The sequence below is a fragment of the Tauraco erythrolophus genome, chromosome Z (assembly GCF_009769465.1).
Source record: "Tauraco erythrolophus isolate bTauEry1 chromosome Z, bTauEry1.pri, whole genome shotgun sequence".
Taxonomy (NCBI): domain Eukaryota; kingdom Metazoa; phylum Chordata; class Aves; order Musophagiformes; family Musophagidae; genus Tauraco; species Tauraco erythrolophus.
In genome coordinates, this window is record NC_141496.1 from 63,236,287 (window position 1) to 63,262,151 (window position 25,865).

Consider the following 25,865-nt stretch of genomic DNA (forward strand, 5'->3'; position numbering starts at 1 on the left):
GTGTACAACAACATGTCTCTGACAGCCACCACCCCTTTCTGGCCACAATACAACTTCAGAAACTGCGCTTCACATGCCCGCCCAAGACTTACTGTAGGAGGAATACAAAAGGCTCCAACATCCACTAGAGGCCACTGTGGTGCTGCTGCTTTCAGTGGATTACTATAAAAGAAGCAGGCCAAGGCCATTTCATATAATCCTTTTATTCTTCAATAGGTTTTGCCACTTCTCCCAAAACTTCCTATCCTTGAAAATCCTTAGCAGAAACGTCCAGGAAGAGAGGACATTAGCTGGAGAAGGACTAGAAGGTGGAGATTCTTGCTGTGGGTGTAGCATGACTGTTCCACGGAATTTATGAATTAACTCCACAGGGTGCATCAGGAACATCATGGCCAGTGTGCATGACACACTGAGGGTACGAGCCACCAACACACGTGCAGATGACTGACTCAACACAACAAGAAGCATCTTGTAATCTTATGGCCTGTGATAGAGTGGGAATGCTAAAGAAGAAATCTAAGGGATTTTGCTGCATCCAGTAGCACGGCCAGACAAGGAACAGAAATGAGACTGCCAGATTACTCACAAGTTCAACTTTTGATCTTCAGTAAACAATAAACTGATGTTAAGAAGTGGGGTGAAAAGCAAGAGTTACCAGGGCAAAGGAGTGCCTCCATCTTTTCCCTACGCTTTACCATAAACAGCACAGCTAACAGAGTACAACTCCACCCACCTACTCAAACTTCTCTCTTTAATAAGATTTCCTGAAAAATTCAATAAAAGTTGCACTGAATGCTGTCGTTTAAGATTCCATACAGGTATGTGTGTCAACTCAAAACACACACATGGTCTTGGGAGGCATGGGTCAATGCCAATAGTTCTGAGTTTAGAGTGGCAAACTTTATTTCATCTGTATTTCCATTGGCTGACTCGAGAATGAAAAGCAGAAGGAAGTGGCCTTCTCATTCTCCCTCCACAGCTGCAAGTTTTCTTTTTTTTAAGAGCAAACTACAGGTGGACACAAAGCTCCACTTTCACAATTCTTGCAGCAATGGAACTGGTTTTCAGCTCCAAACTCACCATTTAGCTTAAGCATAGTATTATCATATATTTTCACATGTACATTCTATGGATGATGTGCAGAGATTTTACAAGTGAATTGATTATAAAAAGGGAAATCAAAAAAGTTCCTGCAAAATCAAGCAATTGCATTAGGCCTCTATAGTAGAAGGAAACGTCCGCTTAAGAGCTTCTCACAAAGCAAGCAACTAGCATTTACTTCCTTGCTCTTTTTCTGGTTTATTTTGCATATTTAGCATGAAGACTTGAAGTAGCACAAATATTTGTCCAAATAATCAAAATGTCGTCTAAAATCAAAAAAGCTTATTCTGTGGTGAAGAGGTCAGTCTGGATTTTAAATGGTACAAAAACCTGGACAACATGACAATTTTTACAATTCTTTGTCTAGTTTTATGAGGAGCAGTTGCCATTCCCTTTTAATACTTTACATCTCTAATTTTCATGCTCATAAGCTTTAGTACGATGTCTTACAAAATACTTGTAGATCTGCTAATTTTATACTATTAAAACCTTCATTTTTTTAACTGCTCTGCTTGTGAAATGTGAACAAGGTGTGTTGTCATGGATACATGACTTAGGAAAGTGATAAAACTATCACAAAATCTGCATGCATAAATAACCTGAATTATAAATGCTTTTTTTCCCCTACACGATTTGCATGATTTTGCAAATGCAGCTGCACCACTTAGTTGATGATGTTAAAAGTTCAAAACACTTGCTTTATCTGAAAATCCTTCTTCTACAGTTGCTAATATAGTACAAGCTCATTTAAGTGCCCATGAAACAACATCAAAACTCACCTTCTGTATTCAGAAAGTTGTTTTTCTTTTTTCAAACATTTTTTTGCTTGTTTGCTTTTTAAGAGTCAAACTATGTATTACTCAGTGTGTATCCTTCAATGCAGCTAGACTTTCTTCTTCCTCCCGTACTGCTGAGAGACCCAAAGAAATATTTTTCTACCACTTCCTAGCTATTCAAAAGCCACTTCTACGTCAGACAGGACGAACCTTTAAACAGTCAGGACAAAATACAGGGGGGGTGGGCGGAAAAAAAACAAAACCAAACAGTTTCTACTTTGTGGAAGTAACACAGTTGGTATTAATCCAGACAGGAAGCACCTTTTGCTATGCACCCCAGGAAAGTTTTGACACTACTTTGCTGTTAAGAGCCTATTCTGACTCTCGCCTTGACCTGCACAGGCACCTGCTAAGTGATCGAGTTTAGACACTCTAAACAGCAAAGGCAAACAATTTCCTGAGCTACTGCTTTCATCAACAATGAACTTGGCTGCTTAAAGAAAAGACTTGGGAAAAGGACAGCAGAATTTCCAAAGGATGTCAAGGAAAGGAAAGAGAAATAGATAACGAACAAAACAATTTCTGTAAGGAAATATTTTTGGCCTTTAAAAAAGCCCTGCAAATTATGAAATAAAAAATGTTGTATTATAAATAGTAATATATTAATTGCAAGTAATTTTAAATTATAACAACGTAAACAAAATACAGGAGTATGTATTACTGAATATACAATACATAATTTATAATGTATTATATAAAACACATTATTTTAAATGTATTAAAATATGTAATGTAAATATTAAAAAATATATATGTAATATTTTTTGTAATATTTGACAGCCATATCATTCTCGGTCTTCCTCCATCTTGTGCACAGTTTGCACTTAGAAATGCACATCTGTTGATTAGAATCTAAGAATCTAGGTGTTAGCACCACACCAGATCAATTTGACTGCACTGAAAAAAATAACAGAAAAACATTTTTCAATTTATAAAATCTTTGTGGAGCGTGATGCATATTTTATTAATAATACTTTAATTATTTAAATAAGTGAAGAAAGGAAATGCTGAAGAGTCACAAGTTATTAAAAAATTAAAATAACAAAAAAAAAAAATAAAATGCTCCTTCCATTTAAAAATCAGCTGCTTCATGTAAAAGAGAAAACAGGACAGAAACTTGTTCTATTTTGCCTCATGAAATATTTTCATGAGTAAGGTAATTTATGGAAAACAAAGAAGTATCAAAAAACATTTATATGTGCTTTGCTGAAACAGAAAAATGAATTACATAACACATAAGCATAGAGAGGTTTTCTACATACCTAACTTTGGAGAAAGAGTATCTGCACGTCAAACGCTTTGAAATGTTTGGATTAGGTGACATAATTTTCCAAATATGCATATATAGCTGCTTTCCTAGGCACTTCATCTTGGTGTCTCCTACCTACTACTTAGTCCAAGTCACTTGGATTCCAAGAGCTGCTCTGAGTCCAAGAAACAGAAAACCTCATTAAATCCAGTGCAGTTTCACTCTTCCAAAGACACGGACTGCAGGTGCAGCTCTAAAAAGACTCTCTGGATCTAAACTCTTCTTAGAATCATAAAATATCTCAAGTTGGAAGGGACCCATAAGGATCACCAAGTCCAACTCACTGCTCCCCACAGAACTACCTAAAATTAAACCACATGACTAAGAGCATCGTCCAGATGCTCCTTGAACTCTGACAGGCTTGGTGCTGTGACCACCTCCCTGGGGAGCCTGTTCCAGTGACCCACCACCCTCTCAATGAAGAACCTTTTCCTAATGTCCAGTCTGAACTTCCCCTGGCACAACTTCATTCCATTTCCTTGTGTTCCTCTGCTTCTTCCCTTGAGGAACTTTTGACTGCAATGAGGTCACCCCTCACAGCCTTCTCTGCTCCAAGTTGAACAAACCAATGGACCTCAGCTGCTCCTCCTAAGTCTTGCTCTCGAGACCTTTCAGCATCTTGGTCACACTCCTCTGGCCACATTTTAGTAGTCTGATGTCCTTCTAATATTGAGGTGCCCAAAACTACACACAGTACTTGAGGTGCCGCACTAGTGCAGTGTAGAGTGAGACAATCACCTCCCTCAACCAGCTAGCTATGCTGTGCTTGATACACCCCAGGACATGGTTGTGCCTTCTGGATGCCAGGGCACACTGCTGACTCATATTCAACTTGCCATTAACCCAAATCCCCCAGATCTCTTTCCCAAAGTTTGCTCTCCAGTCTCTCATCCCCCAATTTGTACATATATTCAGGATTATCCTGTCCCAGGTGGAGAATCCAGCACTTGCTCTTGTTAAATTTCATACAGTTGGTGATTGTCCAGCTCTCTGGTCTATCCAGAGCTCTCTGTAAGGCCACTCGACCCTCAAAGGAGGCCACAGCTCCTCCTAATTTAGTGTTGGCAAACTTACTTAATGTACGTTTGATTTCTGTGCCCAGATTGTTTATAAAGCATTAAAGAGCACTAGCCCTAAAACTTACCCCTGGGGAATCCCACTAGTGACTGGCTGCCAGCTTGATGTTACCTCATTTACTGTAACTCTTCGAGCCCAACTCGTCAGTAAATTACCCACCCAGTGTATTATGGACTTGTCTAGCTGTATGCTGGACATTTTGTCCAGGATACTGTGAGAGACAGTGTCAAAAACTTTGACTAACATCTGAAAAAAACACATCTACTGGTTTCCCTTGGTCACCTAGATGGGTGACCTTGTCATAAAAAGAAATTAAGTAAGCTAAGCAGCACCTTCCCACATGAACCCATGCTGGCTATGACCAATAACTGCATTGTCTCTCAAAAGTTTTTCAGTAAACTCCCAGAATAATATTCTCCATAATTTTGCCAGGCACTGAAGTGAGACAGGCCTGTAATTACCAGGGTCTTCCTTCTTTCCCTTCTTGAAAACTGGGACAACTTTTGCCAGATTTCGGTCAACTAAGACCTCTCCAGACTCCCAAGACCATTGAAAAAAAATAGAGGGAAGTCCCGCTCTCAAAGTATCTTGAAGTTTTTGAGACACTTTCTGACCTCTTTGTTAAGCACCTGAGATCCTCCTCATTTGATTCTGAATGCCATGGATTTCTAAGCAGCTTGGAAGGTAGCATTAAAATCACGTAGAACTGCACCCGTACATGAATAGTAAGCTTTTTGATTCACTGAGTTTCAAAAATCTGTTCCAGAAGAACAGACCCTAAATCCTGCAATTTCTCCCCACTTCTACTCCTCATCTCTGAGAAAGGGTACAAACATGTTCAATGCCTACTTACTGAATGCCAAAACTTATGGGCATGAACCTCTTGTTCAGGTTCGGAAGAACTGGGATTACCAGCAATTTCCTGCTTTCCTTAGTGCCCTGCTCTGCAGTAAACCTCCATTTATGAAGACTGATAGGCACTTTACTTACGGGCACGTTGGGCTCCTAAGAAGTCACATGGGGGCTTCATGGCTATAGTGGTCACTAACACTGTGGTTTAGTTTTCATTGTGGTTTTACTTTACTACTGCACAGCACTTTTACAAAATACTTGTTTTGTTTATGCAGTTTACTTATAACTGTAAAACATATTAGCACAAATACCTTCATTAGCCTATTAATAAGACTACAGCTGACAAAATAATACTTTGCTACCTATTTCTTTTCACTGGTCCAGTCAAAAAAAAAAATACACTTCATGAAGTTCTGCAATTTCAAAGTACAAGTTTTGAAGAATTTCTACAGTATTTGGTTACTTACATAAAAGCAGCCTAGTGCACTTCAGGAGCCACAGGGTGGGAAAGATAAAGGAAAGGGAACCCAGTATCAAAAATATCTAGAAGTTTCAATCTTCTAGATTTAAAGAAAAGTGGGACATTCAATCAAAGTTCCTTGACACAAAGCAAACTTTATCGATTTGGTTTTCTAAGATAATAGAAAAATAAGATATTCTTCAATTTAAAATGGCAAAATCTATGCCCCTTGATTTCTTTATTTCCAACTAAGCTTCTACAAAGTGGGAAAAAGCATACTTTTGTAAAATACTGAAAGGCTGAACTTTTACACACTGTGGGCATCCCAGCATACCTCCTGAATGGCTGTCATGACAACATGTTGAACCGATTCTTCCATCATCATTATGGTCTGGATGTACTCTGAAAATAAGAGCATTCTGAAATGTTACTGTTGAAACTCAAGCCACACAGAACATGAGGTCAGAGGCTGAAGCTGCATCCTTTCTACAAAACGATTAGGTGCCACAGATGACACTGAAATGCATAATCACCAGTCAAGTCCCATCCAACAAACTCAACAAGACTGTATCAGAAGTCTGTTCAGATATAGATCCAAGCTTATTGAAACTCTGCAACAATCAAAAGCAGTACAGCATTGTCATCCATTTTTTCTTCCCTTCTGGCATCTCCCACTTCTGAAATAACTGCTTATACTCCTTTTCTCACTTTGTTCCCAAACGATTCAAGCTATACAAGTATACTATCCATGCATAGGTTGTCCTCTTCCGTAAGTTTAACAATGATGTCCTGTTTTCCTGTAGCATCCTGTTGTCAAGGCATTTTCACATACATTCTTAGTTCTGTGCTGTATCACAAATAAGTCCCCTCCACTTTTTCATTCCTCGCCTATGCCAAGATGTGAGCTGCGGAATAGGCAGCTTGTAAAATTATATAGTGGTTAGAATGACCAATTTCAATCAAGTCAAGGACTTTATGACTTGCTCAGTATTACATGGTTTGTAGTCAGATATGATCACTTTTACACACGACCTGTATTCTTTTAATGATTTGTCCAAGAGGAAATTGCTGGGAATTAGTGAACTCAAAGAGATTAATTATGTCATGCCGAGTCACACTCAAAGTATACAAAACTAGACTGTTCCAGTGTTTCAAACACATACACTTTCAATGTTCAGACTGAAAGAGTAAGAGAAACATAGGAATAAGATATACTTCACACTTGAGGATGCCAAATAGTCACCGAAAGGAAGAAGTATAATTTTACATAAAACAGAGAGGACAGGAGGCCTAATAAAACCGTTAGTGATGTACTCATGGAAGAAAATTACCTCTTTTTTAATTAATAGGATAGCCAGACTGTCTCCTGATTAAAGGAAGAATAAAAGTAATTTCTCCTTCTGAAATTAAAAGTGATTTAGACACCTAAGAAAACTGGATAGAAAAGCTAAGATTCACCATGCAAGAAGACGACAAAAGGTCTGAAGCCCTGGCTGCCATTTTGTCAGAAAGGAAAACAAAATGAGCTAAATCCGGAAGAGACAGGTATTTGATGCAACTTTAATGTCAATCCAGTTAACAGTTTTGTTTACCCACATCTGTATTTTATAAACATATTCCTATGCTTCCTGTTTTAAGTGTTAAGAATAAGTGTCTGTAGCTGCTTTGTTACCTCAAACTGGCTTGAGTTAAGTGTAATTTAAGGTAACTGGGTAACAATAAGACATCCTGCACCCAAGGCAAGTTTAGAGCATGAGATCTGGGACACTTCAACAAATGTCTCCGTTCATCACATCCTCTGTTGGATCTGCAGGAAAAACGAATGGGCCCATATTTTACCTATGCAGGTCAGATAGACAATTGGTGCCATGGGAGTCAAGAGAGGCACAAGTCTCTTTCAGTGACTGCTGAAGTGGGATTCAATCAGCTAGCAGATGCCTCAAGTGACATTTTGGATGCCCTTCAGGTATCATGCTCAGTCTTCAGCTGCTGGTCAGAAGGGCATGGCTGCCAACATTATTTTCTCCTATTTGTCAGCCCTGTGCAAAAGTCTCAGAAACTACAGTATCCTAAATCACACCAGACATATCTTCAGACCAACTCCCAGTCATACTGATGGCTCTCGGCCACGTAGCAAGATGCTGACTAGAACACATTCCTAAAACAAAGAGTCACACAGAATAGCGCAACAATCACATTTTTTGATTCTTAACTATCCCAATCTGCCTTAAATGGTTAAAGGGTGGTGCCAAAAATTTTTTCTAGAGTGCCTTTTCAGCTCAGCAAACAAAAATTGAAAATATGTATGTTGGAAGCTAAACCAGTTCCACAGTTTGAGACCCCAAAACTAGTGAAGCTTGTAACAAAACCACAGTTATTATCTGTAGGACCAAATAATGTCATCACTGAAAAAAAAACCCACATCTGTGTCTGACATCAACTTGAGAAATATAATTTTTCCCCTAAGCAGTTACACAACAAGCTGGATTTTCATTCACTGCCTGAAAGAAAATGTGCTTTCAAAATTTAATACCTTGCTTCTGTTCACAATTCACAGCGCATCCCAAAATAAGCTGAAGCATTCTCCCAAGCTCCGCAGCATCAGCATGCTCTCCAATCAGGTTAACATCAGGAAGGATGAAGTCATTAATCTGTTGCCCTAGAATCTGCATAAAAACCCAGTACACACGTCTGTATCACTACACATATACGTACACACACGTTTCAAAATACAAAGATAGAATCATAGAATAAGATGATTCAGAATCAACAAAAGCAATTCACTTGAACTTTAACATAGTTTTAAATCCACCTTCAAAGCAAATTAAATTGCCTAGTACCTAATATCCAAATATGAAACCATACTGCTTGATACAAGTAATATCGGAAAGACAAACTTGACTGTCTCAACTAATAAGAAACTATTAGTTTCAAACTTATCTGAAAAAAAAATCTTGCTAAGAAAGGTAACAAAGGTAGGCTTCCACAGTGATCAACAGCACATGGATAATTAAATATTTTAAAGCATTCCATTAAAAAAATCTAACGCCTATAAACACCATATGTAGCATAAAATATCATACACAAATCTCTTATTTCTTCCCACTAAAAAGCCCGTTCACTTATACAATACATGTGTCTAGCACTGATGGATGACAAATAGAAAGAGAAAAAAAACCTCGATCTCTCAGCCTCACACTTTTAGAAAATTTAAGGGTATTTAGCAAGTCTCATAACTAAGAAAGCTAGCTTCATGGAAGAGAATTTGAGGCAGTAATACAATACATAATTAAACAGCCCACATGCAGAAAGAAAAAACCACAAAACAAAACATCCCATGTGACTTAAATTAATGGAATCTGATTTATAATTAAGAAGGATTTACATTAATGATTGTCAGTAGAAGGAATTAAACAATTCTGGTAAATTGTTCAGAAAGAGCTTTCAGGGGGCTGAAAATACGAATATGAAATATGGAATTAAACACACCTCTGACACATTAATTGCAGATAAAAAGAAACTGTCACTTCTTAAGTAGGGTGCAATAAAGAAACAATGACTATGGAGGGAAACAGTCATTTGTTTGCTGGATGCCCTTTTTTGTGTTAATACTCAAGAAAAACAGAAAATCAGGTGAAAGTATTTACCAAAAACATTTATTAGATATACATGAAGAATACACGGAAATCAAGCCATTCAAAAGTTTTCCAGGGTTGGGCTTTGTGGAATTGTTGTGGTTGAGTTTGTTCTATTTTGTATGGTGCTTTTTGTATTGTGGCTTTATTTTTTTTTTAAACAGCTTTATCAGAGAACAAGTATCAACACTGCTAAAAATCTCTCTATACTTTGAAGGACTCAGATTCATTCTTGTTGGAAAAGACTTCTTTAGGTCATTCTAGTGAGAAAGTAAGAATTCTATGAATGCATCAAGCATAATGGAAAATATTACCATAGTATATAGACTGTGATAATGTAGTAAAACACAATATTCTTTCAATTATACAACTCTGATATGTTTATATAGTGATCTGTAGTTCCTGAATTTCTTTCAAACGCAATGTCGGATTTAAGTTAATAATACTACAACTGCTTCACAGTTACTGATAATATAATTGCTGTTGAAGAAAGCTGAAGGGAAGAGGCATATCAACAGGCATTGTGAAGAAGCCAAGGATGCAAACGTGTACACAGAGGATTTAGAAATAAACATAAGATGCAATTCTAAATCAACAAAAAGAAATAAACTGAAAGAAATAAAAAAGGATAGACTTTGCAGTAAATACCTTGAGATGAAAAAGAGTGATTTTCCCCTCTTTTTTTAAATAAAAATATAAAATACCTTTGCAAAAAGATGAGAGTTTCAACTCTAGAGCAGCAGATTTCTGCAGCAAGATTACTGAGGCATAGAAAAGCATGCAAGCTATAAATAGGTAACTTTGGCTTCTTGTTCTTCCATACTGTAACTGACAAAGGCAAAAGCTATTGAACAACTGTCCTCCTGAATGTGATACAAATTTCTGAATTGTTGAAGATGAACAAGATTAGTACTTTTCAAAAGCTTTTAGCTACATCAGCTAAAATCCAGATACATTCACATTGATACTTTTGTAGAAGGTGACTGCTGTGAAAGGGAATGGGAATCAGGTTGAGGAAAAGAACCAGGATTCATAGTAGAATCCAGATAATTTTCATTATCACCACAAGCATTGCCTTAGTAGAAAAAAAAAGAAACCAAACCAAAATCCAGTCAAACTTACAAATGTGCATTAGCTTTGCAGAACTTAATCAGCTTGAAACAACTCAAAACTTGCTTAGAAGTAAACTTTTCACACCAGAAACTTAATCATCATACATAGCAACTATCTGAAAAGAAGCTGTCATCACTTTGTCACAGTAACATTTTTTTCTATAATAAAAAACTGATTTGTTTCTTTCTAGAATTGTCAATTATGACCAACTTGCTTAATTATCAATTTTCAAAACTTACTTCAACACAGATACCTGACCATTTACTGAATATGAGCTTATGAGTCTTTTTCTTTCTGAAAATCTGTTCATTTTTAAAGACTTAACCTTATTAACAAGTATCTTCCTCTCCAAAGTACTTATGAGAAGCTAATATTTTGAGACAAGCAATGTCCAGGACATACATAAGGATTTTGTGCTGCAGCCTGTACAAATCGATTTGACTCAAAACATCACTGAAACTAAAAGCATATTTCAGCTGAAGATTCACCACTGACAAAAAATACTAATTTCTTAGTTTGCTCCATAGTCTAAGAGAGAACAACAAGGGCAGACTTCAATATCCCAGGATTAAAAGATTTCATTGAAAATTGTAATGTGGAGAGAGACTAAAAATGCTCTTTTCTCTCTCTCCTCATGAGGAAAAAAAAAAAAAAAAACAAACACAGCTACTGCTACAGTCCATCATTAGAACATATTCAGCAAAGATACCTTCTGTTTGTCTGACAGAATTTGTATATCGGATTCCTCTGGAAGTTCTGAGAATTCAATAAAGCAGCTGAGACATTTTAGAGAAGCTTTACACCTGAGAATAGGCCATGAAACACTCTGTATGCCAAATACTTTGAAAGAAAAAGTCTGAACTTCATCAGCAGAATACAGTTTACATTAAGCATGTTGACTAAAATATGTAACAAAAAAGGAATGTAGATGTAGATTTCTTAAAATAGTTCTTACCTCATGGTTGTAATCCAATATTCCTTTTAAAATTTTCTTCAGGTTGCTTACCTATTTGACAAGAAGAAGGAGGAAATAAGAAATTTACGGGGAATAAATTACAGAGAAATGATCATAAAGCAAGCAACCACAGAAGAATCACACAAAAGAATCACACAATTACATCTACTTGCACAATTAGACTTTCTGTTTGAGCAGTTTAGTTTAGAATCATGAAAGTTATGCAACTGTGCCTTATGATCAGACGTCCAGACCTGATCACAAATCTTTTTAATTGACAGAACCCAATTAAATTTGAGAAAAATATTGCATTGTCTTGGATAGGCTTTCAATAAGACTATAAAGTATGAATCTCTTTTGGAGTACTTGTTTATTTTAGGATTATTTTTGTATCCAGAAGTTGAAACATTCTTTTTCTCCTTTCTTCTCTTAAAGTATCCTAGTATCTACAGTCTGCAGTGATAAACCTCTTCTTCCAATTCAAACCAGCTACTGCCCAATACCCTACTTTACTCCCAACCTATGTAAGCCTAATTTATTAACTTTCTCATTAATTATTCCTCTTAGTTCTTTCATTTTTGTCCATTTTCCCCTCAGTTCTTTATAATTGAATGTCTTGTCTTACAGTATCAAGGCAAAATTCACATTTCCCAGTGATGCCTTAACTGCCACACAGAGAGAGCTTCTGTTCATTTGCATAACAAATGGCATCAGTTGCCTCCTGCTGTATAGAATCTATGTCACACTTCTCTAGTATTGAGTACTGCTCCCTTTCCGGCAAAAATCCATTTACATCAAGCAATCTGAGATAATGCATGCATTTAAAAATTACAAAAATGCCAAAAGGACGTCATAGGTGATATCTAGGAAAAAAGAAATGTTTGCTGAAAGTAACAGTTACAGATTACCCCCAATTAACGTCCATGTATTTAAGCAAGGAATTTAGATAATAGTAACAGTGCACTGTCTCCTGTGACAGAGAAGCACCTGAGGGAAGTGGAGCTTTTCAGTCTGGAGAAAAGGAGGCTCAGGGGAGACCTTATCGCTCCCTACAACTACCTGAAAGGAGGTTATGGTGAGACAGGTGTTGGTCTCCAAGTACCAAACAACAGGACAAAAGGAAACAGCCTCAAGTTGTGCCAGGGGAGGTTTAGATTGAATATTAGGAAAAATTTCTTCACCAAAAGGGTCGTCCAGCTACAACAGTAGCCACAAAGGCAAACCATGGAACTATAATAAAATGAGAGCAAGAACTCTCAAATCCCAACTGCCTTTAAAACCCACAATAACTTCTACGTTCTTGATTACATTCCAAAAATATCCAGCTAGGTTACTTCTGTTAGCGGACAGAATCTCCTATCTACCAAAAGATCTGAGGAAACACTACAGAAAACAGTTAGGAAACATGATACTGAAATCCAGGGACAAACTCAACACTTCAGAGTCAACAGACAAAATGAGGTGATGAAAGCAAAATCCATGCTCTTTTCTAAGAGAAACTCAAGAAATGAACAGGCTACACACACACACTAGAAGATTCAGCCATGAAATCCTAAGCGGTTACCATCTGATTACCTTATTTCAACTAGTCCACTCCCTTCTGGAAACAAATGGCAAAAGCTGATCACTTATTAAGATATAAGAACATCCTGATTGTCTTCATAATCACTGAACTTCAAGTCATACAAGAAAGAAAAATTCACTTGGACTTGCAAAGTGACACATGAAATAATCTGACAACATAGAACATGAACTGGAGATGCTACATGATAGCAAGTATATAACAACATTTACTGTCCCTCCCATAACAGCATAATGATTAGTTTACTTCCAAGTTTACACATTCTACTCCCAAATACATACTATTTCTGTAATATTACACATAACACATAATGTTTCCTTAAGAACTACAACTATCTTCTAGCTGTCTGTCCAAAAGCAATCACCACCATCTCCCAAAGGCTATGCACAATCATAACCAAAGTCTGCAACAGATTTAAGAATTTAAAGAAATGTAAATAATTTGATTTTGATGTTAGATCACCACAAAGAATACTGCACTGATTGGAATACAATTTTCAAACTTAATTCACTAAAATCTTCCAGTTTGTAATTTACCTGAGTCTGCTGCAGAAAGTGCCACAAACGCAAAGGTCATGTTGCAGAATTTAAGTCCAGTTTACCGATGAGAACATTGTGAGGAACCTTGAACTTGAACATAATCCCAAAAAAATGAGAAACAAAATGGAAAGTACCCATCTACTAAATATCTCTTTTCCCCTTTCCTTGTAAGCATTGTTGGAATTAAAATTCCTTAAACACAAAGAGTAATCTTCCTCCATATAACTTTCATAGAGCTTAGAGTTGAGAAGCTGGAACAAACCAGTATTGATCAAAATCTGTCATCAAAACTAACATATAGGGCAGCATCCTCAGAAAAGAAAACTGCAAGCAAACTGCCAGTGGCAGAGAACCATCATGGGAAACTATCACAAATGTTTTCTATTTTGAGATGTAACTCAGTAGCTCCCGTAACATTTACCAGGTCATAGCATAAGTTCTTAAAAGGAATATTTCAAACAGAGATGAATGAAAATGAAAAACAGTACAAGAAAGTGTTAAAGACAACTAATTACGCCAGAATTCTAAATCACAGCAGGTGATGGTTGTTCAGAATTTTCTCTTTTTCTTCAGCACATGGAGAAAACCCGACTACAACTAGTTAACAATTACCATTAAATCATGCAATGATAGAACACAACAGATAGAATTTCGAGTATCAATTGTGACTATAATGCACTGTATCATCCTTTGGAGATCAGCCCATGATCACATGGGACACTCATTTGCTTGTATCAGCAACCTGACTTCCTTCTTTTCCATACAAAGCGTATACACTATGCTCCCAGCCCCCTTCACATCCATTCCCCGCACCCATACCTCTGTTAGAAAAGACATGAAACTTACCGGGGCAGAAGAGGGGCGGGGGGAGGGGAGTGATTCCTATGCTTTATTCCACTTCAAAAGCTGTTACAGCTCACAACAGATGGGTTAATTATTTCTAGATGGATGTCTATTAATTTTCAATCTCTTTTCCACCTGCCATTTCCTGTTTTATTTCCCCAAACTCACATTACCAAGGAGAGGACATCCACTTTGAACTAATGCGCCCACAAAGGCAACCTGCCTTTGTGGGCGCATCATTCATTCTTTGAACACTTAAGTACCCACAGCAGAGCTGTGAGGATGTTCCTTATGTTAAACGATCATTACCCCCCCAGTGTACAGCCATCTTGGCTGTAGTATAGCACTACGTAGTTAGTACACACTGTTCAGTATGAGACTGACCCTCATTACACAGCATTAACCTCATAAACTAACTAGAACAAAAGCAGAGGTGATGCGCCCTGGATACTGAAGGCAACACATCATATGGCAACACCATATGACTTAATGTTTGTGAGGTTTTTTTCTCCATTTCAACCCCCCTCCTCACCTGACGTATGAAATGTTTTTATTTAATTACAATTTACTCCTGGTTCCACACTGTGGGTCTGTAAGGGCAGTCTGTCTAGAGCTCTCTCCTTACAAATATACTTCAACAACAAAAGCAAAGCCTGAAATCGATAGTAGAAATGCCCTTAAGCTTGTGATTACTGACAAAAAAGGAGCATGGGTGATCTAACCTCTTGTTTTCTCTCTAACGTTATGACAGCTGGTCCCCAGTTTTGCATTTATCCTTATATCACATGTATGACTGAAATTCTGTGTGTGCTGAAGACTGTATAAATTGACTTATCCTTGCACATTTCATGTCCCAAAGTATCTGAATGGGAGCCCCAATGTCCTGAAATGCTGATCAACAGTATCTTTCCTGGGTAATTATGCACAGACCTATTTCTCTTCACACAGGTTATAATTAAGAACCTTGTATCCTCCAGAAGTGTTGCTAGGGCACACTTGCAAGCGGTGACAGATTCTTAATCAGTTTCAGATATCTCATTAAGGTACATATTTTTCCCAGCTGCACTTAAGGGGGGTGTTGGGAAGGAGAGTGTGCATGCATTGTTCCCACCACATTCATTATGTTTCTGCCCTAAATCGCATTCTGCAGGAGCCTGTCTCTTCACTGATTATAAATGGAGCCTAGAGAGAGTCTATACCACAAGCTTTGGGGATTATCTCCCTCCAGTCTGTCTTCTGCAAAAAGAAATCCCAAAAAGAACAGATATAGACACTTCCTTGAGTTAAATGACAAGGAAAAAAAAAAATAAAAATTGAATGTGGCTCTGAACACAGTGAGCATTCCCACATTAAACTTATGTTTGGAGACACTGTTGACTTAGAAATTAAGAGTATATCATAACAGAATTAAACATATCAGTGGCTAATGATTTTTTTGACAGAAATTAATGCTGGCTTACAATATGCCTATAATCTCTGCTTCTTGCTTGCAGAAAAATATTCAGATGACAGGCTTCCACACTTAGAAAAAAAACCTCTACAAGTTTGCTCATGATTAAGTGCTCCCTTCTCTTGCCAAGGAACAAGAAAGCAGCAGAAAGATGATACTGTAAACAGAAAACTAGCTTCCATTACTCCACCAGTCAACCCAGCTAGTACCGTGTAAGAATTCAGAGCAAACATAATTGTTCTACTGCAAGGAGCCAAAATTAATTCTCAAAAATCAGGTTTGTTTCCTTAGATTACAGCACTAAGCAATCTGTACTCTAATTGCATTGCTTATTCCATTTTGCAATACTGTATCAAACACAAGGCATTCAAACTGTACTAGTTGCAGAAAGTCTAGTGGCTCCTATTGTTTGAATCTGCTATTCAGGAATGGAACAAACACAGCTTGCTAGTATAAACATAGATAAAATAGTACTTTAAACTGATGCTGTAGTCCGAATGCCAAAGCGAAAAATCCAGAAGAGAAAGTCAGAAATCAACCTAAATGATGCATGTCCTTCCTTTCCCAAGCTAGATAAAACCACACTGAATGGAAGAGGAAAAAAAAAAAAAAGGGTGTCAGTTTTATCCCTAAAAAAGGGTGTCGGTTTTATCCCATCCCCCAGATAGTCAACAACTTATTCTGTAATTGTCAAAATTGATGTGTGTGTATCAAATCATTAACTGTTTAAACTTCTGTTCAGTTACTGGTGTTCCTGTAGGACTTGACATTGAACTATTCTTGTTTCTTGATCAGGGAATTTCATTCCTGCAAAATTTCTGCAACAGAATTTTCTATGCCTTTTTCAATAAAAGTCTTTTTATCTTCAAAATGTCTTCTTCAACATGAAATACTAGTGTGAACATAGTTTGAACTGTGACTGTATTAAAGTGTTCAGTTGCATATCAGGAAAGACGTATGTCTTCACTTGGTTTTAGGTTTTTCTTGTTTGTTTTTTTGTGTGAGTGCTTCAGTGTAGGTTTTGTGCGTGTGTGTGTGTGTGTGTGAGAGAGAGAGACAGAGAGAGAGTGTGTGAGAGAGAGAGAGAGAGAGAGAGAGAGAGAGAGAGTGTGTGCGTGTGTGTGTTCTTGTTTCTGTTTTTCATCACAACATAAAATTGCAGTTAAGGCAGCAGTGAGAAGTAGGGCTTTTTGTTGCCCAAGTTAAAACACAAGCTGCTACATGCTATGCCCAGAAATTTTAACCCCGAAGAAGTAATAACATGTTTCTCTGCTAAGCACAGTAGACAAAGATCCAGTCAGCTGTAACACACAGAATGCTTGGTGAATGCTTCCTACTTGGCAAGTCCCTCCACTTCTAACATATCCCTTTTTCCTTCCTGTGCACTGCTCAGTCTCTCAAGTCACACAACCTGTTCTGAAACCAAGAATATAACAACATCTGTGAATTTATAAATTTGTTTTAAACTGGTACAGCAACAGGAAAAATATTTTTAATAGGACTGCATTCTTGCAGTTATCAGAAAGTGAACTGCTGAACAAAGAAATAATGAAAGCTGAGTCATATATTCTTGTTTATTCCCCATACAGGATAGCATCCAATTCAAAGCTAACGATTGCAAGATTTTCTGAGTATCTCTTTCAACAGTGGTTAGGAGGGCTACACCAGGCCTACACTAACCTTTATCAGGCCCTCCTAACCACTGTTCAACAAAGTAGAACTACTGCACGTTACATTTTGGGGGTTTTTTAGCTTTTTTCCTCAACTAGACCGGCTGCTTTATGTGGTTCATAATATCAAGAGCTTGTACAAGTGGTGACTATTACATCATATGATATTGGAGGCAAAGAGCAACCATGTTTAGCAACAAGAATGTAATTCAGCTCCTTATCATGACTTGTGAGGTAGTGAGATAACCTAAATATAATTTCTCACAGTGATTCTTAAAATATGAAGAGAAATATACATCGAGACAAGCAGAAGTATGTTGCCTACATTTTAAATCTAGTGACAAACCAATCAAAGTGCACAGATTGAAAATATTCCTACAAGCCAGACTAAGTGACAGATTGACTGACAGACACTTGAAAAACTAGATTACTAATCGTGTTTACTCACATATATAGAAGAACAACACTTGGCAAAACATAAGATTACTTTCCTGGTTACAAAATAAGAGCCAAAATATCACATTTGTGCCTTTTAATATTCCTCATGAAAAGGGAAGTGGTATATAAAAAAACGTATACAGAAAGCTAGAATATACATCTTTTAAATAATAAAAAAAAAAAATCAGTCTTTAGTTCTTATTTACATGGATACATGAAAAATAAGAAGGAATGACATCATCAGGAAACTGAAATACGACCTGATGTTTTTCCTACCTCAATTACATAAGGAAGTTACTAGATTGCTCAGCCTTTTTTTTTTTTTAATTCACACCTGCTAAGCTTTAATATCTGCCAAACTGGTGGGAGACAAAAAAATGTATTCCTCAGGCTCCACATGAGAGTTACAGAAGCTGCTGCTCTGCTTTCAATCAGCTGAGATGCTGTTATATCAAACAGTTCTCAATTTATTGGTCTCCAAATTTAACAGTCAAGACTTCAATATTCCTTAGGAAAAAGCCACAGAAATATTTTAGATAAAAATAAAATCTTGTATCCAGATCTTCACTTGCAATTGCATATGCTGCTTTGAAAAGTTCATTTAAATCAACTGCTCTACAAGCAGCAGAAAAACCAAAGATTTTTTAGCGATTACATCTTTTATTCATCTGCCAGTCAACATATCTTCATCAATGTATCCACATTTTTGCTTGCAGCCCAGGTAGACAAAACATTCTAAAGCAGCCCGGACTTGCACACAGCTGGCCAGGCAGCAGAGACCACACTGACTGGTCTGCTGGTCAAGTCAAAACAGAGCAGCACCAGTATGTTCCATCTTTGTCTCCAGCACAACTTATCTGTATGTCTTTTCTATTCAGCCAGTGATGTTGACAAGCCTGTGAGGACTAGAGCATTTCACAGTTGTAGCCCTTCCCTAGATGCTCAAAAGGGTTTTTAGTGGCTGGAAGAAAATGGTTTTATAGATAACATGAACTAGCAGACAAGTCATCACTGCTTTGTTTCCCCAAGTAGTCAGGCTGGAAATGGCAATTTAGAAAGCTACATACATCATTCTCTGAACAAAATCGGTCAAAAATTACACTAACATCTGCATGTGAAACTATTCCTCATGCTCCTCAGCTGTACCACTGTAAATCCTATTGCCTTAAGGTTTGCAGAGAAAGTACTAGAATGCCAAGTGATAAAAATGACCCAGCAAACAGACTGTGGTTAAAACACACGCAGAGTACAAACAACACAGAAAAAAACCCACAACTTCCTCTCCTAAAGCTCAGTAGTTGTGCAGAGCTGACAAAGTAAAAGGAAACAATACTTTGCCATTTTTACTTAAATAAATTGCTTATTATTCTTCTATTTTTATGCAGCTGCTTCTCAGAGTGCTTTTTTTTAATGCTGCTTTCACACTTTGCATTTAAAAAATCTTTCAACATTTGAAAAACAAAGAGGCAATTGATGCATAAAATTTATTTTAATATTTTCCTTTTAAATTTTTGAAACCTATTTACAAATTCAAAATGTCTTTTGTTTGCTAAAATGTGCAGGACTATAACAACAGAAAAAATAAGTGTAATTAAAATGGTCTAAAATTCAAAATGCTGTATTATAAAGCAAGGTCTTAATCTAGAAGTGTGCTAATATTTAGATACAATATTGTATTAAGAACTGAAATACAAATTCACAGACAAACAAAGTCAGTCAAATACCTTTAGCCTCCAATTATCTCCTACTTCTGTTTTGATCCTGTTCAGCCAATTTTCATCAAAGTAAGCTGGATCTCTGAAACACAAAAAATGTAGAGTATTCATTAAAAACAGGTTACAGAAACTATGAGGATACCTTAGTGATTAAGCCCTTGTCTCAGGCAGAGGTTATTTAAATTACTATCTCTGTACCTGACACATGACCTGCATACAGTAGTTCAGAATCCTGTTACAACGCGCTTTTCTAAGGCCTTGCACCCTGTTGACAGCACAGCTTCCTTTGTGTGCCATGAGTAGCTAATACTTTTGAGGAAGCTGCTGTACTTGGAATGCATTTTGCTAGTTTTTCCCTCTGTAAGTTGTTCTTCCTCTAATTTAACAGCTAGTGCTGCAGCAATTATTTGCTTACATTACTTGAAAGTGTTACAAAATTACTTTTCCACATATTATGGATTCTTACTACTACACACTGCTTACAACTATTCAACTTCTAAATGGGAAGCTTGAGACTGAACAATATATATGTTGTTTTCATATAGTTAAAAAATATCACTGAAGTAAAGTATTTACTACTGAGAACGCACTTCACTATTACTTCATCTACCAAACTATTAGCTTTCGCAAATCTCTTTTCACGGTAATCCTAAGCAAATCTTAGAAAAACATCTAAGGAAAGGTGTCCACATCTTCTGCACTTTTGATGAGTCAATCGAGACAAAGAACTGAACACATTCACTGCTTGACAACTATACATTTCTATTTCTATAAACTTCTTCCCTCTCTTTCTTCTTCTCTCAAGCATCTCCAAGACAACTCCCAAGACTCAGTTGCCCCCAAGTTCATCTAAAAGGCTAACATTTTCTACTGTTCACTTAAGTAAAATTTTCCTTAAGTCAAATTTACCTTACATCATAAAAAAATTTTGAAAACGCTATGATCAGAACCAAGGAGAGAGAATGCACTAGAAATAACTGGTTTTAAAGGAGAGGGTCAACATAATATCAGGAAAGGCTCATTTCATCCAACATATAACATTAATATAGTCAGGGAGGAAAAAAAAAATCTCACTTTTTTTTGTAAGAATAAGGTTCTTTAGAGTCAGTGTAGTAGGCCAGGTTACAGTTTCACGTGAAGTATTCTAATTTCTGGGCTTATTCTAATTTCTGCTGCATTTGCCACCAAGTACTATCAGATTTTCTGCTGTATCCTCTAAAGACAGACAGGTTCTGGACTGAGCTCTTTTTTTAAGAGCAAGATGCCATAAGATTTCTTGGCAAAAGCTCAAACAACTATGAATGTGTCTGGAGATATCTTTGGGCAGTCTTGGCTCACTGGGGAAGTTCCGCTGGACTGGAGGCTGGCGGATGTTACCCCCATTTACAAAAAAGGGCGGAAGGAGGATCCGGGGAACTACAGGCCTGTCAGTCTGACCTCGGTGATGGGCAAAGTCATGGAACAGGTTATCTTGAGCGCTAGTAATGAGCACATACAGGTTAACCAGGTGATCAGGCCCAGTCAACATGGGTTTATGAAAGGCAGGTCTTGCCAATCAAACCTGATCACCTTCTATGTCGGGGTGACCTGCCTGGTTGAGGAGGGAAGGGCTGTGGATGTAGCCCTTGACCTCAGTAAAGCCTTTGATACAGTTTCTCATAGTGTTCTGGTTGAGAAACTGATAACTGCTGGCCTGGATAGGCACACCCTCCTTTGGGTTAAAAACTGGCTGGATGGCCGGGCCCAAAGAGTGGTGGTAAATGGGGCCAAATCCGGCTGGAGGCCGGTCACCAGTGGGGTTCCCCAGGGCTCAGTGCTGGGTCCAGTTCTGTTTAACATCTTTATCAATGACCTGGATGATGGAATTGAATGTACCCTCAGTAAGTTTGCGGACGACACCAAGTTGGGAGGCTGTGTCGACCCGCTCGAGGGTAGGGAGGCCCTTCAGAGGGATTTGAACAGACTGGATCGTTGGGCTGAGGCCAATGGCATGAGCTTTAATAAGGCCAAGTGCAGAGTCCTTCACTTGGGGTATACAAACCCCAAGCATCGCTATAGGCTCGGGGAAGAGTGGCTGGAGAGCTGCCTGGTGGAGAAGGACCTGGGGGTGTTGGTTGACTACCGGCTTGATATGAGCCAGCAGTGTGCACAGGTGGCCAAAAAGGCCAATGGGATACTGGCGTGTATCAAGAATAGTGTAACCAGCAGGAACAGGGAAGTGATCCTGCCCCTGTACTCGGCACTGGTGAGGCCGCACCTGGAATATTGTGTCCAGTTTTGGGCCCCTCGCTTTAAGAGAGATATTGAGCTCCTGGAGTGAGTCCAAAGAAGGGCGACTAAACTGGCCAAGGGGCTGGAAAATAAAACTTATGGGGAGCGGCTGAGGGAGTTGGGGCTGTTTAGCCTGGAGAAGAGGAGGCTGAGGGGAGACCTGATTACAGCCTACAAATACTTGAGAAGGGATGGTGGGGAAGTGGGGTAAGGGCTCTTTACATTAGTGATGGGTGATAGAACAAGAGAAATGAGTATAAGCTTAGTCAGGGGAGCTACAGGTTGGATGTTAGAAAGTATTTCTTCTCTGAAAGGGTTGTCAGCCACTGGAATAGGCTGCCCAGGGAGGTGGTTGAGTCCCCATCCCTGGATGTGTTTAAGAAAAGGGTGGATGACCTGCTTAGGGATATGGTTTAATGGGGGATTAGGGACGGCTGGACTGGATGATCTCTAAGGTCTTTTCCAACCTAGAAATCTATGAATCTATGACATCTATTTCACATATGATGTAAAGCAGCAATTACTTCAGTACTTATAATAGGGCACAGACTTTGTAGCCACACTTTTTACCTGATGCACAGTATCTCCTGTACTCCATATTCCCCACAATGTCTTTTTCACAATGCATCAAGGACTGCAAGCAGCCCGTGACAACACACAGCAATGGAGAGAGATCACAAACAGCAATGTTTCTCTACTGACACATTCCAATTGCCTTTTTTTTTTTTTTTTTTTTTTTTTTACACACTCTGTTATAGACTCTGGTGAAGATTATGGCATATTTCCTTTTCTCTGACATGGTATCCGCAAACATATAGCTGGAAGAGCAGCTTTAATTACTAGTTAAGTTGATGACTCCAAATTACTCCCATTCAAAAACAGTACAGTTCTAGCAAAGATGACAGAATCTTAAACTATGAAACAGAAAAAGCAATGTCTTATCCAGAGTTTCACCTGGTTTTGAAACAGATGTTTTTAAATAGCTGTCAAATGGCCTCTCTGCCCTCAGAAGATAGGTAAACCTGACAATGAAATTGATTTGAACACATACAAGACCTACTAGAGACAGGGCGGCTCAGCTTTTACATGAAACAAATGACTCTCCTTGCACGAAGTGTTAATTTGCCTAACTTCCACTCAATCACAACAGTGTCACCTGGAAAGTAAAGAAAAAAAATGAGAGTTCAAACCCGATGTACCCCCACTTGATTCCATTTGAGGTGTGGAGTTCAAAAAGCACCTTAATGTCCTTCAGATGGCTCTCTGGGAATCGCCAACAGTCAAGTGAACCTTGCTTACAACACACAACTACAACGTGTTTATGCAGCTGAGTGAGAGAGCAGGTGTGCCTGACTACCTGTGCTTCAACTGCAAAAAAGATCAACGGAACTTTCTTAAGGACTATGTCTTATCATTTTAAGGATTGCACTTGGTCAATAACATCTTCAGGTGCTTCAAGGCTGCAGTATCATGAACATACCACTTGTTGACTTACCATTTCCACTGTAAATAATGACTCTAAGAAGCAACATGGATAAGCATTAAGCAACTGCCCACAAGCAGAATTTTATTGGACCGACTGGATGGCTAATATTGCATACCCCAATTTTCAACAATAAGGGCATCAGCTGAGTAAGAGTAACAAGATTCCAGAATCAGCTGCAACTTATCCCACTCTGGAAGCCTGCACTTCCATAGCAACTAACCAGCTTTTCTCAGCTAGTACTGCAATAAAAGTAACACATGGACCAGTAACTGGCCTTCACTGTCTTGATAGAAGTCTTGGGCTACCTACACCTTTATATATGTCATTAGACATACACAAGGAAGGTCCCTGAGAATTAAATCTAAATTCAGTGTGGTTGTCCTCTCCCACAGATCCTATTTGTTTTTTCTTTTTAAGTATACAAACTTCATGGAAGCATCCAAGGGTCCACCAGCTGATAAGCAATCCACTTTAAATCATCAACAAATAACAGTGGTCAGAATAGTACCAGGAATTCTCTTTACAGCGCCTTCATGCAGTTGACACAATAATTAGTAGCATATTGCAAAAACACTTTGCCAGGAATACAACAAGCAGAAAAGCAACACGTTGGGTATTGACACCAAGCAAATCTAGAATGATCATCCTCTCCTCATCCATAAATCACCTCTGAGTCATTCCGAGTGTGCCGTTACAATTTCGTTTCTGTCACTGAAAGTCTGATAAAGATTCAGAATTAATACTAACAGCAATGCTTTCTCTATATATCAAACTAATGGAAATCAAATCCGAAATAAAAAAAACCCTCTCTATCAGAATTTCTAGGAATACTTTTAAAAAGCAGCTTCCAGACATTAGGTCATTTACAGCCTTTGCTGCAGACAAGTCTCCTTCTGCTGAATCTTTGGGAGTCATGATTCAATTATGTTCAGTTCTTTAACTCACTTAGTCCATGTCATTAAGGAAGATGCTGTCATTTCTTACAGCATTTGCAAAAGCGTCACCTAAGTAAATATCAAATGTGATTACAAAATATCAGCTGTGATTACAAAACCTACCAGCTCATTTTGAAGAGGTACTGCACTAAAAAAGGTCAGCAAAAAACTGACTGGAGCATCATCATTACCATGAGATGACTTGTTTGAACTAAGCATTTTGAATTCTCTTGCTCTGGACAGCTTTCCAAGTTTATAAAGGTATTTGTGTATGAGTTGATTGCTGCCTAGTATCTGAAAAGTACTGCAGATAACTGGGACTTTTCTTCAGAGAACAAGACACTTAAGCTGTTGTTAATGCTCTATCACTTCATGTGATGTTGTTTTCAGCAGTGCTCCTTTATACCATCTCCATCTTATTTTATATGCAAATTTTCCTTTATTTAAGCAATCATCTCACCACATCATAGATGCCAAGAGAGAAATATTCTTCTGAAGAAAACCAACCCACAGAGCATGTAGTATAACTCATGATTATTACTCATTTCAACAGCCGTACAGCAAGCTGCTTTAAGAAATGTCTATTTACAAAAATTTCCCTCCCTCAGTGATATACAAAAGCATGGGTTTTGTGTTCTGCATGTGTCAAAATATACACAGCATGCTGTAATGTATAAAATTACAATGAATGATGCATTGTGGGGGACAATGCACAGATGACAAATGAAAATATATATCACCTCTTACATTTACCAAGGCCAGTATGACAGAGGAAGAAAGAATTAGAACAAGAGAGACACCTGGTACTGAACAGTCTCCAGAGTGGAATGAAAAGAAAATTTAAAACTGTAGTATAAAGCAGGGAATTATGCTGTTCTAGGGATGCCAATGGACAATGAAACATGACTAACATCAGTGAAGGCTACAAAAAAAAAAAAAAAGAAAAAGAGGATGCAATTCAGAAGCAAGCTATGGAACTTCTATCTGCTCCACACAGCATAAGATACATGATTTTAGGCAGACAGTCTACTCAGACAGTTCAAACGTTTTCTTTTGCTTCCAATCTTTACTCCTGGAGTACAGCACTCTGTAAAATAATCATCAACACTGATTGTGTACAAGCTTCTTATCTTACTGTATTTCATACCAATTCTAGTCAGAGGGACCAATAACCTTCACATCTGAACAAAAATAAACAGAGAATCTTACAGAGTAATGCAAAAAAATATATAAGCTAAAATATAGGCTGAATTTCTTTCTCCAAAATAATACAGTTAGCACTGGACAATTCCATTCAATAGTACTTTAACCTGAAATTCGAAGATAAAGGTTTATGATAAAAAAAGTGTGTCCTTCAGGGATTTACCAAAACCTGTTTATTAACAACTGAATCTGTAAGCAAAACATTCATGCTCAGTTACATAGCATGCATTTCTGCCATTTTATATCACACACTATCAGAGAAAAGCTTCTGAAGGTATCAGTAATTCCCTCTGCACCCTTTTCTTCTCGCAGTCTCTTCCAGCAGTTTTATTACAGAAAATTTTGCTACATAACTTGTTTCTCTATTTGAATGGCCCTTACTTACAAATGGACTG

At 37.9% G+C, this 25,865-nt stretch overlaps 1 protein-coding gene across 2 annotated transcripts in view; it reads right to left on the reverse strand.

Annotated features, from left to right (window-relative positions):
• The window catches only part of HOOK3 (hook microtubule tethering protein 3), a 93,872-nt gene that overhangs the window by 47,604 nt on the left and 20,403 nt on the right, over window positions 1-25,865 (reverse strand). For both annotated transcript variants that reach the window (XM_086628955.1, XM_086628954.1), the window contains exons 3-6: window positions 19,585-19,657; window positions 11,339-11,389; window positions 8,169-8,301; window positions 5,970-6,037 (exon numbers count right to left, since the gene is read on the reverse strand). In XM_086628955.1, the coding sequence (XP_086485081.1) occupies window positions 5,970-6,037; window positions 8,169-8,301; window positions 11,339-11,389; window positions 19,585-19,657 (325 nt within the window). The remainder of the gene's footprint in view (window positions 1-5,969; window positions 6,038-8,168; window positions 8,302-11,338; window positions 11,390-19,584; window positions 19,658-25,865) is intronic.